The 14,127-nt window shown below is 44.0% G+C and overlaps 1 protein-coding gene across 7 annotated transcripts in view; it reads left to right on the top strand.

Annotated features, from left to right (window-relative positions):
• The window catches only part of septin2 (septin 2), a 105,490-nt gene that overhangs the window by 49,524 nt on the left and 41,839 nt on the right, over nucleotides 1-14,127 (top strand). For all 7 annotated transcript variants that reach the window (XM_048541813.2, XM_059650953.1, XM_059650952.1 and 4 more), the window contains one exon: nucleotides 760-808. In XM_048541813.2, coding sequence (XP_048397770.2) covers nucleotides 782-808 — 27 coding nt within the window. In that variant the 5' untranslated portion in view covers nucleotides 760-781. The remainder of the gene's footprint in view (nucleotides 1-759; nucleotides 809-14,127) is intronic.

Genomic DNA, 14,127 nt, shown 5'->3' with positions numbered 1-14,127 from the left:
TTCGACATCAGACTGCATTTCTATTGCCAATGTTGATCCTACTCCCCAGGTCAGACGTAAAATCAAAGAGTAGCATATAGGTGTGCTGTTGCTTCATTTCTCTTCTCTTACTTTTCTCCTGAAAGAATTTGAATATGTGTATACTCAGTGAATGGCCACTTATTCATTAATTTCATGATTGAACCCTGTGAAAAATTAATTATAGTTAAGAGTGAAAAAAATCTTGTTTTGTGAACTCTGAAATTGACCATAATTTAGATAATATCTTCAATTGTTTAAAAATTGCTGCTAAGTTGATTGTAGACATTATTCATTAATTTGATTTGGCATTGAGCCATATAGAATACTCAAAGACTGGGTTTAATGTCTGTTATCTGAATGGTCTAGAAGGCTCAGGTGCACGAGTGAAACTGACTGGATGATAAGTGTAAGCAGTACCATGATAATTTAGCTTTGTTCACTTCTTAAAGAAAACAAATGCAGAAAACTTTTTGATTTCGTAGCATTTCACAGCAAAGCTTCACTCCACTCATCCGAAATATCCTTTATTCAACAACTAGTATTATCTGGGGATAGAGATACTTGCAGAGCGCAATGTAGTTAATTAAGTTGAAGGCAGCCAAACATATTTTTTCCATTTTGTTGTACAATTGAATTGATTGCGCAGTTGAGGTTGCATCCTGACCACTGGTAACAATGCCATGTGATTTCTTTTTTGCCGGTTTCTTCACTATATTTAAACAAAATTTTGTTTAACAGGTGAGAACTTCCCAACTCTACGATGTCACAATCTTCAGACAAGTTTAAGGTAAGTTTTTTTTTAAAAAATGAATGGAACTTTTAAATTTGGTGAATTAAGTACATTTGTTTTCCCTCTTCTCTAAGAGACACTTGAATGGATTTGTTCTGGGTTGAGACTTGTGAAGTGTTTGAATGCCTGCATTGAGCTGAGTGAGACATCTGATATGTGAATAGGTGAATATGCCTGAAAGCAACTTCTCTAGGATGTCTTCCCCTCTTTCTCGATCTTAAAATATTGAAACTAAGAGTAGTAGTGGAGCAAAAGATGTTCAAGCGTGCTCTGCCATTCCGTGTGATTGTGGCTTATCCTCTGTCAGTGCTGTATTCCTGCTTTATCCATTTCCCTTGACTTCCAGTAGCTTAAAAATGAATCTACCTCTTATCTGAATATTTTCAGTGGACTTGGTCTCCATAGACTTCTGTAGCAGAGAATTCCACAAGTTTGCTACCCTTTTAGATTGAAGAAATTGTTCCTCTTCTCAGATCTAAATGGCTTACACTGAGACCGTGACCCTTGGTTGTCACAAGCCCCCAGACAGGGGAAAGAATCCTCATTGGATGCAATGGCCACCCCTGTTAAGAATTTTATAGTTGCAATCCCAATTTGCTATCATCCTTTTAAACTCTTGTGAAAGCAGGCCCAATGGAGCCAGTTTCTCCTCTGGGCAGTCTGCCATCCCAGTATTAGCTTAGCGCAAGTCTGTTGCCCTCTCTCTACGGAAAGTATAACTACGTGGTATGCTCCAGGTATGATTGTACCAAGGACCTGTATACTTGCAGTAAGACATCCCTACTTCTGAACTCAATTCATCTTGCACAGAGGTCAATATACCACATGCCTTCTGAGTTACTTTTTCTGCACTTGCCTGTTAGCTTGCTCTCTCCCCATTGATGCTGTCTGGATCTATTGTGAGTTCCAGCATTTTTTTTCAGTATAGATTCCAGCGTTTGCAGTAACTTGCTCCTGTCTGATTTCATTAGTTAGTGTACAAGATTGCCCAAACTCTTTGTGCATCCGTGTTTCCCAGTGTTTCACCATTTAAATAATACCGTTCTAGTTTTCACACAGAAGTGTATAACTTTGTATTTAGCCATTGTTAAGCCACATCTGACATTTGTTTGCCCACTTGCTCAACCTATCTATATTACCTTGAAGACTTCTTGCATTCTTTTTACTATTCGTAGTCCTACCCAGTTTTGTTGTCAGCAAACTTGGAAATCTGGCATTTGGTTCTCTCCAGGTATATACACCTATGTAGTGATTAACTGATGCTCAAGTACTGATCTTTGTGGTACTCCACTAGTCACTGTTCACCACCATGGAAGAAAAGCCTTTTTGATTTACACACTTTGCTGTCTATCAACTTATTTTCAATCCATGCCAATATATTATACCTATCGTGTGTGTTTTGATTTTGTTCCACAAGCTTATTCGATGGGACCTTATCAAAAACCTTCTGTAAATCCATATACATCAGATCAGTAGTTCTCCTTATCTTTTCTACTAGTTAGATATTCAAAAAATTCCAACAGATTTGTTAAGCATTATTTATCTTTCATAATCATGCTGGCTTTGTTGAATCCTGCTAATACTTTGCAAGTATTCTGTTATTATATTTGATAGACTCTAGTATTTTCACCACCAGTGATGCTCAGGCAAACTGATTTGTATAATTCTTTTTAAATCGTGGATTGTCTTTGCAACCTTACAAATTGTAGGTTCCAGAGTCAATAGAATTTTGGAAGGTGACCACCGATAATCATATTTCTGTGGCCCACTACCTGTAGTACTCAGGGATGCTCGGTTATTGGACCTTGGTGATTTGTCAGCATTTAACCCTGTTAATTTCCTTAGCATTATTTTCTCACGAGTACTGATTTCTTCAATTTCACCCTTTCTCTGTACTCATGAACTGAATGGTTCTTTCAGCCAATTTCTGAGTGAAGTTGAGAATTGGATAGAATTAGTATCCGTATTAATCTGATAGACTGGTGAATTTTACTGCAAGGGATAAGGATGGAAAGGCAATTTAAATACTCGTACAGGTGAACTGCAGTAATTAATTATTCCTGTCAGGTGCAAAAGTAAAATGGTAAAGGTTGCCAAATATTACAAGTACAGTATGAGATTCAAGGAGATGGTAAGTAAATTAACCAGGAAAAAAACCCCCACAAGACTTGAGTGGGAGCAGTTTAGAATTCATCAAAGGAGGGTCAAGAATTTAAAGGAAACTCAAGTCTGAGAATAACCTCATGAGGAATGTAAAAACTGACCATAAAAATTTGTACAGGTGCCTGAAGAGAAAATGGTCAAAGACAAATGTAGGTGCCACTGTCAGAAATGGGAATTTGTAATTGGTCAGTCATTTCTTTGTTTCCAGTTAAATACATGCGTTAATTCTGTGCTCACAAGAGAGGGCACAAGTAAGATACTACCAAACATTACCTAACATTTCTAACGAGGGAGAACCTGAAGGAAATCAATATTGGTGTTGGGGAATTGATGGGATTGAAAGCTGATAGATCCCTAAGAACTGAATTTACATCCCATGGAACTTGATGTGACTGTAGAAATAACAAATCTATTGGTGGTCATCTTCCAAGATTCTTCAGACTCTGAAGCCATTCCCGAAGACTGGAGGGTAGCTGATGTAACTCCAATATTTATGAAGCGGAGGTATGAGGACCAGGAATTGTGGACCAATCAGCCTTGTCAGTTGTGAGGAAAATCCTAGAGTCTATTATAAAATAATTAATAGCTATGTATTTGGAAAACGTTGGCAGGATTGGGCAGGGGTAGCACGGATTTACAAAAAGAGAAATCATGCATGACAAATCTACTGGAATTCTTCAAGAGTCTAAATAGTAGATTTGGAGGGAGGATGCCAGTGGAGGTGGTTTATTTGGACTCTTTTAGATTAGATTCCACACAGCGTGGAAACAGGCCCTTCGGCCCATCAAGTCCACACCGCCCCTTGAAGCATCCCCCAATAACCCATACACCCCTGAACACTATATGGGCAATCCACCTAGCCTGCACATATTTAGACTGTGGGAGGAAACTGCAGCACCCGGAGGAAACACATGCAGACATGGGGAGAACGTGCAAACTCCACACAGACAGTTGCCCGATGCTGGAATTGAACCTGGGTCCCTTGCGCTGAGAGGCTGCAGTGCTAACCACTGAGCCACCATGCCGCCCAAAAGGAAGGCTTTCAACGCAGTCCCACAAGGGAATGGTGTAAAATTCAGGTATATCAGATTGGTGGTAGTGTGGTAATATGGATAGAAAACTGGCAACATGAAACAAAACAGGAATCAACAGGCCGCCTTCAACATGGCAGGCAGTATCTAGTGGGGGAGATAATGGAAACTGCAGATACTGGAGAATCCAAGATAACTAAGTGCAGCTGGATGAACACAGCAGCCAAGCAGCATCTTGGGAGCACAAAAGCTGACGTTTTGGGTCTAGACCCTTCATCAAAGAGGGGAATGGGGAGAGGGTTCTGAAATAAATAGGGAGAGAGGGGAAGGTGGACCGAAGATGGATGGAGGAGAAGATAGGTGGAGAGGACAGTATAGGTGGGGAGATAGGGAGGGGATAGGTCAGTCTGGGGAGGACGGACAGGTCAAGGAGGCGGGATGAGGTTAGTAGGTGGGAAATGGAGGTGCGGCTTGAGGTGGGAGCAGGGGATAGGTGAGACGAAGAACAGGTTAGGGAGGCGGGGACAAGCTGGGCTGGTTTTACGATGCAGTGGGGGGAGGGGATGAGCTGGGCTGGTTTTGGGATGCAGTGGGGGAAGGGGAGATTTTGAAGCCTGTGAAGTCCACATTGATACCATTGGGCTGCAGGGTTCCCAAGCGGATTATGAGTTGCCCTTCCTGCAACCTTCGGGTGGCATCATTATGGCAGTGCAGGAGGCCCAGGATGGACACGTTGTCTGAGGAATGGGGTAGAAATGGTTCGCGACTGGGAGGTGCAGTTGTTTATTGTGAACTGAGCGGAGGTGTTCTGCAAAGCAGGTCCCCAACCTCCGCTTCATTTCCCCAATGTAGGCGAAGCCACGATGAGTACAGTGGATACAGTATACCACATTGGCATATGTGCAGGTGAACACCTGCTTGATATGGAATGTCATCTTGGGGCCTGGGATAGGGGTGAGGGAGGAGGTGTGGGGGCAAGTGTAGCACTTCCTGCAGTTGCAGGGGAATGTTCCATCCCCTATTCCCAATTCCTTCGCCTCTGCCGCATCTGCTCCCAGGATGAGGCATTCCACTCACTCACATCCCAGCTGTCCGTGTTCTTCAAGGACCGCAACCTTCCCCCTGCAGTGGTCGAGAACGTCCTCGTCCGTGTCGCCCGCATTTCCTGCAACATGTCCCTCCCACCCCACCCCGCAATAACCGCCCAAAGAGAATTCCCCCTAGTCCTCACATATCACCCCACCAACCTCTGGATACAACGCATCATCCTCCGACACTTACGCCATCTACAATCTGATCCCACCACCCAAGACATTTTTCCATCCCCACCCTTGTCTGCCTTCTGGAGAGACCACTCTCTCCAGGATCCCCTTGTCCACCCCACACTCCCCTCCAACCCCACCACACCCGGCACCTTCCCCTGCAACTGCAGGAAGTGCTACACTTGCCCCCCCCACCTCCTCCCTCACCCCCGTCCCAGGCCCCAAGATGACTTTCCATAATAAGCAGATGTTCACCTGCACATCTGCCAATGTGGTATACTGCATCCACTGTACCCGTTGTGGCTTCCTCCACATTGGGGAAACCAAGCAGAGGCTTGGGGACCGCTTTGCAGGACACCTCTGCTCGGTTCGCCATAAACAACTGCACCTCCTAGTCGGGAGCTATTTTAACTCCCCCTCCCATTCCTTAAACGAATGTCCACCCTGGGCCTCCTGCAGTGCCACAATGATGCCACCTGAAGGTTGCAGGAAGAGCAACTTATATTCCGCTTGGGAACCCTGCAGCCCAATGGTATCAATGTGGACTTCACCAGCTTCAAAATCTCCCCTTCCCCCCACTGCGTCCCAAAACCAGCCCAGTTTGTCCCCTCCCCCCACTACATCACACAACCACCCCAGCTTATCCCCTCCCCCGCTGCATCCCAAAACCAGCCCAGCCTGTCTCTGCCTCCCTAACCTGTTCTTCCTCTCACCCATCCCTTCCTCCCACCTCAAGCTGCATCTCCGTTTCCTACCTACTAACCTCATCCCGCCTCCTTGACCTGTCCGACCTCCCCGGACTGACCTATCCCCTCCCTACCTCCCCACCTGTACTCCCCTCTCCACCTATCTTCTCCTCCATCTATTTTCGGTCCACCTCCCCCTCTCTCCCCATCCCTCTCTCTGATGAAGGGTCTAGGCCCGAAATGTCAGTTTTTGTGCTCCTAAGATGCTGCTTGGCCTGCTGTGTTCATTCAGCTGCACACTTTTTGTTATCTCAGTTTCTAGTGGGGTACTGCATGGATCGGTGCTAGGATGCCACCTGTTCACAATACCAATGAATTGGATAAGGGAACTAAATGCAATATCTCCATATTTGGAGATGACACAAAACTGGGTTGGAGGGTGAGTTGTGAGGTGGATGGAGAGGTGTTTGTGATATGGATCAGATGACTGGAGAAATGCTTGTCAGATGCAGTATAAATGTGAGCCTGTCCCTGTTTTTGCCTTTAAAAAAAAATGAAGGCAGATTATTATCTGGCTTTTCCATGCTGTAGACTTCTGACCTTAAGTTGAGAGAGGTGACACTATGTCCTTGTGCACCAGTTGCTGAAAGTTTGCCTTCAGGGCAGCATTTGGTGATGAAGGCAAATGGTATGTTACTCTTTGTAGCAAGAGGATTTGAGCACAGGAGCAGGGGCATCTTGCTGCAGTTATATAGGGCCTTGGTGTGACCACACCTGGAATACTGTATGCAGTTTCCTTATTTGAGAAAGGACGTTGTTGGTATGGAGGAAGTTCAATGAAAGTTTACCAGACGTGGAATAGTGACCATATAACCATTGCTTATTGTCATAAAAATCCATCTGGTTCACTCATGTCCTTTTTATAGAGAAGGTAGTCTGCAATCCTTATCTAGTCTGGCCTACATGCAACTCCAGACTTGAGGCAATGTGGTTGACTCCTTACTGTCCCCTGGATAAGTAGAGATGGGCAACTAATGCTGGCCCAGCCCGCAAACCAGCATCCCTTTGATGAATAAATAGTTTGCAAATTGGCAAGGCACATCCAATCAATAAATACAATTTGCAAATTGGCATGATTCAGAAAATCGTTAAGTAGGGGTGGGGCAAAAATAAATGTAGCAGTGGGTGGTTAGCAATGCTGGTGTGTAGTAGTCGCTGTTCTCTGCGTCCAATGAGTGCAAACTGCTGTGTTGCCTGCCTAGTGCTGGAGGTTGAAAGGAAGTGGGAGTGGCTGTGGTCCACGTATGTACCAATAGCATCGGCAGGCTATTGAAGGAGATTCTGCCTAATCAATATGAAGAGCTAGGCAGTCAGTTGAAATGCTGAGCCTTGGTTTACAATTTGGTTCTAGAAATAGCTGTAAATTAGGATGTAAAAGAGAGAGAAGAATGTGGTGAAATTGCAATCACTAGGGCAGAAGTACTAAGCAAACTGTTAGTGTTGCAGACTAACGTGTGCAAGTCCAGATGGATTTCATCGTTGAACCATGAGATGTTGTTAATGAACTAGTAATATCTTGGTGTTAATTTTCCAAAATCCCCTAGATTTACAAGACATTCCATTGTATTAACACACAGCAAATCCTATTCAAGAAGCGAGGGGGCAGAAAATAAAGCTGTAGATCAGTTAGTTTGACCTCTGTTGTGAAGATCTTTGAATAGATTATTAAAGAGAATGTACCTGTGTAAAACAAGATAATTGGGAAGAGTCGGAATGGTTTCATCAAAGGAAAATCATTTTTTTAACCAGTTTTATTTTGGAGTTCTTTTGAAAATGTAGCTTGCACAGTGGATAAAGGCAACCTTGTAGATTTGCTGGGCTCGGATTTCCAGAAGGCATCTGAAAAGGTGCCACACCAGAAGTTTTTGTGGGAGATAAAAGTTCAATGCAGGCTTAATATCAGCATGGATAGAAGATTGGCTGGTTGCTGGCATAAAACATTATGATGAGGTGGTTCTATGCCTGATTGTCAGGAAATGGGAAATAGAGCTCCATAGAAGTGTGTATTGGGGCCACAACTACTTCAAAATTTAAATTAGTGACATAGCTGAGTGAGATGAAGATTTCACTAAATTTGCAAGTGATGCTGAGATAGATAACCTATGCTGGGAAGAAGGCATAAAGAAGCTGCATAGGCTGAGTGAGTAGGCAAAATCCTGGTTGGTGAGACGTATGGAAAATGTGTAGTTCAATTTGGCAGCAAGAATTGAAAATTAAGTTATTACTTAAAATGGTAAATGTTACTGTGGAGAAGGATATAGAAACTAGATCACTTTGAGAAATAGTGATATCTTGAAGTGCAATAAACTACAGAAGAAGAGGTGGTGCTGAATGTCTTAAAATGCATTAAGGTGGATAGATCATCAGGATCTGATTAGGTGTACCCAGAGCTTTGTGGGAAGCTAGGGAAATGATTGCTGGGTCCCTGCAATCCCTGGGGATTGCTGAGATATTTATATCATCAATAACCATGAGTGAGGTGTGGGAAGACTGGAGGTGGACTAATGTGGTGCCATTATTTAAGAAAGATGGTAAGAAAAACCCAGGGAACTGTAGACTGGTGAGCCTGACATCACTGATAGGTAAATTATTGGTGTGGGTTCTGAGGCTTTACATGTATTTGGAAAGGCAAGGGCTAATTAGGGATAGTCAACATGGCTTTGTGTGCAAGGAGATCGTGTCTCACTAACTTAATTGAATTTTTTCAAAATAACAAAAGGGATAGATGTGCAGAGCGGTGGATCAAAATGCATCAAGGTGAAAAAATCCCTGGGAAGTGATTGCTAGGCCCTTACTGAGATACTTGTATCATCGATAGCTGCAGGTGAGGTGCTGGAAGACTGGAGGTTGGCTAACGTGGCCTCCATTATTTAAGAAAGGTGGTAAGGAAAAGCCAATGAACTACAGACCGCTGAGCCTGCCAGTCGTGGTGGGCAAGTTGTTAGAAGGAATCCTGAGGGACAGGATTTTCAGGTATTTGGAAAGGCAAGGACTGATTAGGGATAGTCAACATGGCTTCCTGTCTAGGAATTTGTGTCTCACTAACTTGATTGAGTTTTTTTTTGAAGAAGTAACAAAAGGGGATTGAGGAGTGGAGAGCGGTGGATGTAATCTATACAGGCTTCAGCAAGGCACTTGTCAAGGTTGCTTATGGTAGACTGGTTAGCAAAGTTAGATCTTATGGAATAAGGGAGAACTAGCTAGTTGGATACAGAACTGGCTCAAAGGAAGAAGACAGAGGTGGCCGTGGAAGGTTGCTTTTCAGACTGGAGACCTGTGACAGTGGTGTGCACTGCTCTTTGTTATTTATATAATGATTTGGATGTGAAGATAGGAGATAGTTAGTAAGTTTGCAGATGCCATCAAAATAGGTGACGAAGTGGACAGTGAAGAAGGTTCCTCAGAGTTCATTGGGACCTGGATCAGATGGCCCAATGGGCCAAGGAGTGGCAGAAGGAGTTTAATTTGGATAAATGTGAGGTATTGCACTTTGGAAAGGCAAATCAGGGCAGGATGTAGACACTTTAATGGTAAGGTCCTGGGGTGTGTTCTTGAACAAAGAGACCTTGGAGTACAAGTTCATAGTTCCTTGAAAGTAGAGTTGCAGGTAGATAGGAATACAAAGAAGGTGTTTTAGTATTTTTGCCTTCCTTGGTCAGTACTTTGAGTATAGAATTTGGGAGGTCATGCTGCGGCTCGGTAGGACATTGTACGTTATGTGGAACAATCCCTCTTCTGAAGCTACACTGGCCCTAAACCTCAGCTCTTCCTCCGTTACATTTATGATGTATCAACACCGCCTCGTGCCCCCATGAGGAGCTTGAACAGTTCTTCCACTTCAACACCTTCCAAGCCAACTTTAAGTTCACCTGGACCATTTCTGATACCTTCCTCTCTTTCCTGGACCTCTGTCTCTATCTCTGGCATCCACCTGGAAACCGATATCCATTTCAAGCCCACCAACTCCCACAGCTACCTAGAATACACCACCTCCCACCCACCTTCGTGCAAAAATGCCACCCCCTATTCCCAATTCCTTTACCTCCACTGCATCTGCTCCCAGGATGAGGCATTTCACTCTGATACATCTCTGATGTCCTCGTTTTTCAAGGACCACAACTCCTCCTCTCCATATCCCCCCATCTGCACCAAAGACATTTTCCCCTCCCCACCCTTACCTACTTTCAGGAGGGAGCACTGTAGCTGGGACTCCCTTGTCCGCTCCACACTCCCCTCCAGCCCCACCACACCCGATACTTTTTCCTGCAACCGCAGGAAGTGCTACACCTCATCCCCATCCCAGGCCCCAAGAAGAATTTCCCTATCAAGCAAATATTCACTCGCACAACCAAGCGGAGGCTTGGGGACCGCTTTGCACAACGCCTCCGCTCGGTTTGCACTAAACAACTGCACCTCCCAGTCGCGAACTCTTTCAACTGCCCCTCAGACGATATGTCCACCCGGGCCTCCTGCAGTGCCACAACGATGCCACCCGAAGGTTGCAGGAAAAACACCTCATATTTTGCTTGGGATCCGTGCAGCCCGATGGTGTCAATGTGAACTTCACAAGCTTCAAAATCTCCCCTCCACTACTGCATCCCAAAACCAGCCCAGCTTGTCCCCGCCTCCCTCACCTGTCCTCCCTTCCAACTATCCTCCCCTCCCACCTCAAGCCCCACCCCCAAGTCCTACCTATTACCCTCATCCCGCCCCCTTGGCCTGTCTGTCCTCCCTAACTCCCCACCTACACTCAGCTTTACTGGCTCCATCCCCGCTTCTTTGACTTATCTGTCTCCTCGCCACCTATCTTCTCCTCTATTCATCTTCTATCTGCCTCCCCCTGTCTCCCTATTTATTTCAGAAACCCCCCTGCCCCCATTTCTGAAGGGTCTAGGCCTGAAATTTCAGCCATCTTGCTCCTCTGATGCTGCTTGGCCTGCTGTGTTCATCTAGCTCTACACCTTGTTACCTCTAGGACATTGTTTAGGCCACTTTTGGAATACTGCATGCAATTTTGGCCTCCCCACTGCAGGTAGCATTTTGTGAAACTTGAAAGGGTTCAGCAAAGATTTAAAAGGATGTTGAGGGGTGACCTTTATAAAATCACAAGGGGCATGTGTAGGGCAAATAGCCAAGGTCTTCACCCCAGGGGAGGGGATTCCAATACTCGAGGGCATTGGTTGAAGGTGAGTGGAGAAAGATTTAAAAGGGACCTAAAGGGCAACATTTTCACACAGAGGGTGGGGTGTGTATGGAATGAGCTGCCAGAGGAAGTGGTGGAGACTAGTACAATTGCAACATTTAAAAGGCATTTGGATGGGTATATGAATAGGAAGGGTTTAGAGGAGTATTGACTGAATGCTGGCAAAATGGATAGACTAACTTCGTGATAATGGGAATTGCAGATGCTGGAGAATCCAAGATAACAAAGTGTGGAGCTGGATGAACACAGCAGGCCAAGCAGCATCTCAGGAGCACAAAAGCTGATGTTTTGGGCCTAGACCCTTCATCAGAGAGGGGGATGGGGAGAGGGAACTGGAATAAATAGGGAGAGAGGGGGAGGCGGACTGAAGGTGGAGAGAAAAGCTAGGTAGAGAGGAGCTTCAGGACATGGTCGAGCAGTTTCAAGGCTGATACAATTTTAACCTCACTGCGAAGCTTCTTCCAGGGATGCCTAACCTGAAGAAGTTACCCTCCTCCCTCCGGACTAACCTCAGGGAATCTCTCTCCCACTGCCACTCTCTTGTAATCTCTTCAGCCTTGAAACTGCTGTGATCACATCCATTAAATTCACAGCACTTAAATGAACTTTTCATCTTCAGACAAGAGGTACCCTGATGATTAAATATTCTGTGATAAGACTTATGGAATTATGTTCTACCAGAGGTAACTGCCTAATGTGGCAGGAGAATTTTGAAAAATGATGGAACATGGTTTGCCCACAGGCTTTCCTACATTTTGGACTTGCTAAACTGGCTTTTGTTGGAACAGGAGGAGAGTGGCCACCCTGGGAATGTTTATGCTGCTGTCTGAAGAATGTATATTCCAGCTGTACTGCTATTCTGTAACTTGGTATCTCTGTAAACACAGCTATTGCTTTGCAACCATCAGGAGCTATTTCAGTCAGGATTTATTTTAGTCAGGATTTAGTTTGGGGGAACGGATGGTGCAGTGGCTCATTTGATTACTTATGGCCTGTAAGTCAATCGAAACACCATTAAATCCCTGTGCAAACAGAACTAATATTTTGTCATGAACAAAAGCAGACAATTGTGGCAATACTGAAATCGCTTTGGCAGTCTGCATGAGGGGGAAGAGAGAGAGAGAGTGTCAGTATTTCAAGGTTTTGACACTTCATCGGTTCTGAAGTAATTTGTTTCTTTCTCGCCCAGATACTGCCAAACTTATTAGGTTTTTCCAGCATTTGCTATTTACGTTTTAGATCATTTTCTTTGTTCAAGACATCTGCATTATTTTGCTGTAAGAAGTGTTATGGTTGAGACAAAACCTGTATACTGCACGCTGTTTAAAGGAATAGGCCTTTCAGCCTAATGAGCCTGTTCTGCCATTCAATGAGATTGTGGATGATCTCAGGCCTAACTCCATATAACTGCCTTTGGCCCATTATCCCTAAACAGCTTTTGCCTAACAATAATTCATCTATCTCAGGTTCAAAATAACAAAATTTCCAGCACCCACAGCCATTTGTCACCTCTTAACCTCCTACGCTCCAGTGGGAAAATGTCTCGGCCTTTTAGTTCTGGCCGTATGTTGGTGGGAAGACCATTAAAACAGCTAAAAATGGTTTAATCAAAGACACTCTCCTGAGGATCTCCTGGAGCTGAGTTGACTGATCTGCAACAACCACAAGCATGGCTCCAGTCAGGGAAGGGGTCTTTTTTACCTCCCCTGATTTTTCCATTGATTCCAGTTGTGCTGGTCCTTTTGCTTTAAGATGCAAAGGAAAGATACAAAACCAGTGTCTGTTCACTAGTGTCATGCAGTTGACCCGTACACTCTGTGTGTGCTTTTGTATTTTATTGTAATGCTGAGTACAAGAGAATTGGAACGTTGTTTGTTTATTCAGTGACTGTTGTAAAATTGATCCAGCAGAGAACTGCCATTCTTTAGTTCTGAAGCATAAAGCTGCTAGACGGGGCTTTTGTTGGTTGGTAAGGTGGCAACACAAGAATGTAACCTATTTGTTGTTACTGGCATTGGTGGAATTCATCATGGCACAGTCCTTTGAAGGAGGTTGCCTTGCTTCAACCTTCTAAGGTGGCTCAGTTGTTGAAGAAAGAATATGTCTAAATTTCCTGTGTTGCATCCATGAAACAGATACAGGCTATCAACACCGTGAGCCATTTTAGTATGTAACCTCATGGCCTGATGTTTGCCACTCCTCATCACTAATAGGCCAGCACACTAACTCTGATACAATGGAGAATATTGAAAGCTGGCCCAGAACAGTGCTAAGTTTGACTTGGGATAAGTGTTCAACGGTAAGAAGTTGCCTACATACTAACTGTTAAAATGGCAGGGTATAGATGGAACAAATTATCCCACATCCAATGAACCAGAGACAAGTTCTACTAAATCTGCTAAGCAACGGTAATTGAAAATGAGGTAACTAAAGCTGCTGATATGTTGTGACCATCTTTACTTTCAAATACATTGAAGCTGAGCAGCTGAATGTATAAGTCAAGACAAGTGTATTTTAGTGTCTTTGACTAAAAGTACCCTCGTACACTATCAGATTCTTGAGACACTGCTATAATTTCTGTTTTCCAATTTATTTGGATAACTGCATGTGACATGTGCAATAAGTCCAGAAACATCTCGGCTGTAATGCTGAAGATGTGCGCCGGAATTAGCTGGTTCTCTCCTCAATCAGATCTGCCATGCACAGTGGTCATGCTATCATCTAGTTGCAAAAGTTTACAAACTTGTCTTGTCTTCATTGGTTTAGGGCTGTAAAGAAGTAGGAGAACTATGACTGAGCATATAAAAATGCTAGATTACAGATATTAAATTGCATTCCTTTTGAAATAAATAAGCTGTTTCTCTCAATAGTACTAATTTACTTGGAAGAGAAATTTATTTAGACCATAAGA

This window comes from Stegostoma tigrinum, chromosome 14, assembly GCF_030684315.1.
Source record: "Stegostoma tigrinum isolate sSteTig4 chromosome 14, sSteTig4.hap1, whole genome shotgun sequence".
NCBI classification, from domain to species: domain Eukaryota; kingdom Metazoa; phylum Chordata; class Chondrichthyes; order Orectolobiformes; family Stegostomatidae; genus Stegostoma; species Stegostoma tigrinum.
This window is presented reverse-complemented; position numbering and strand designations above follow the sequence as displayed.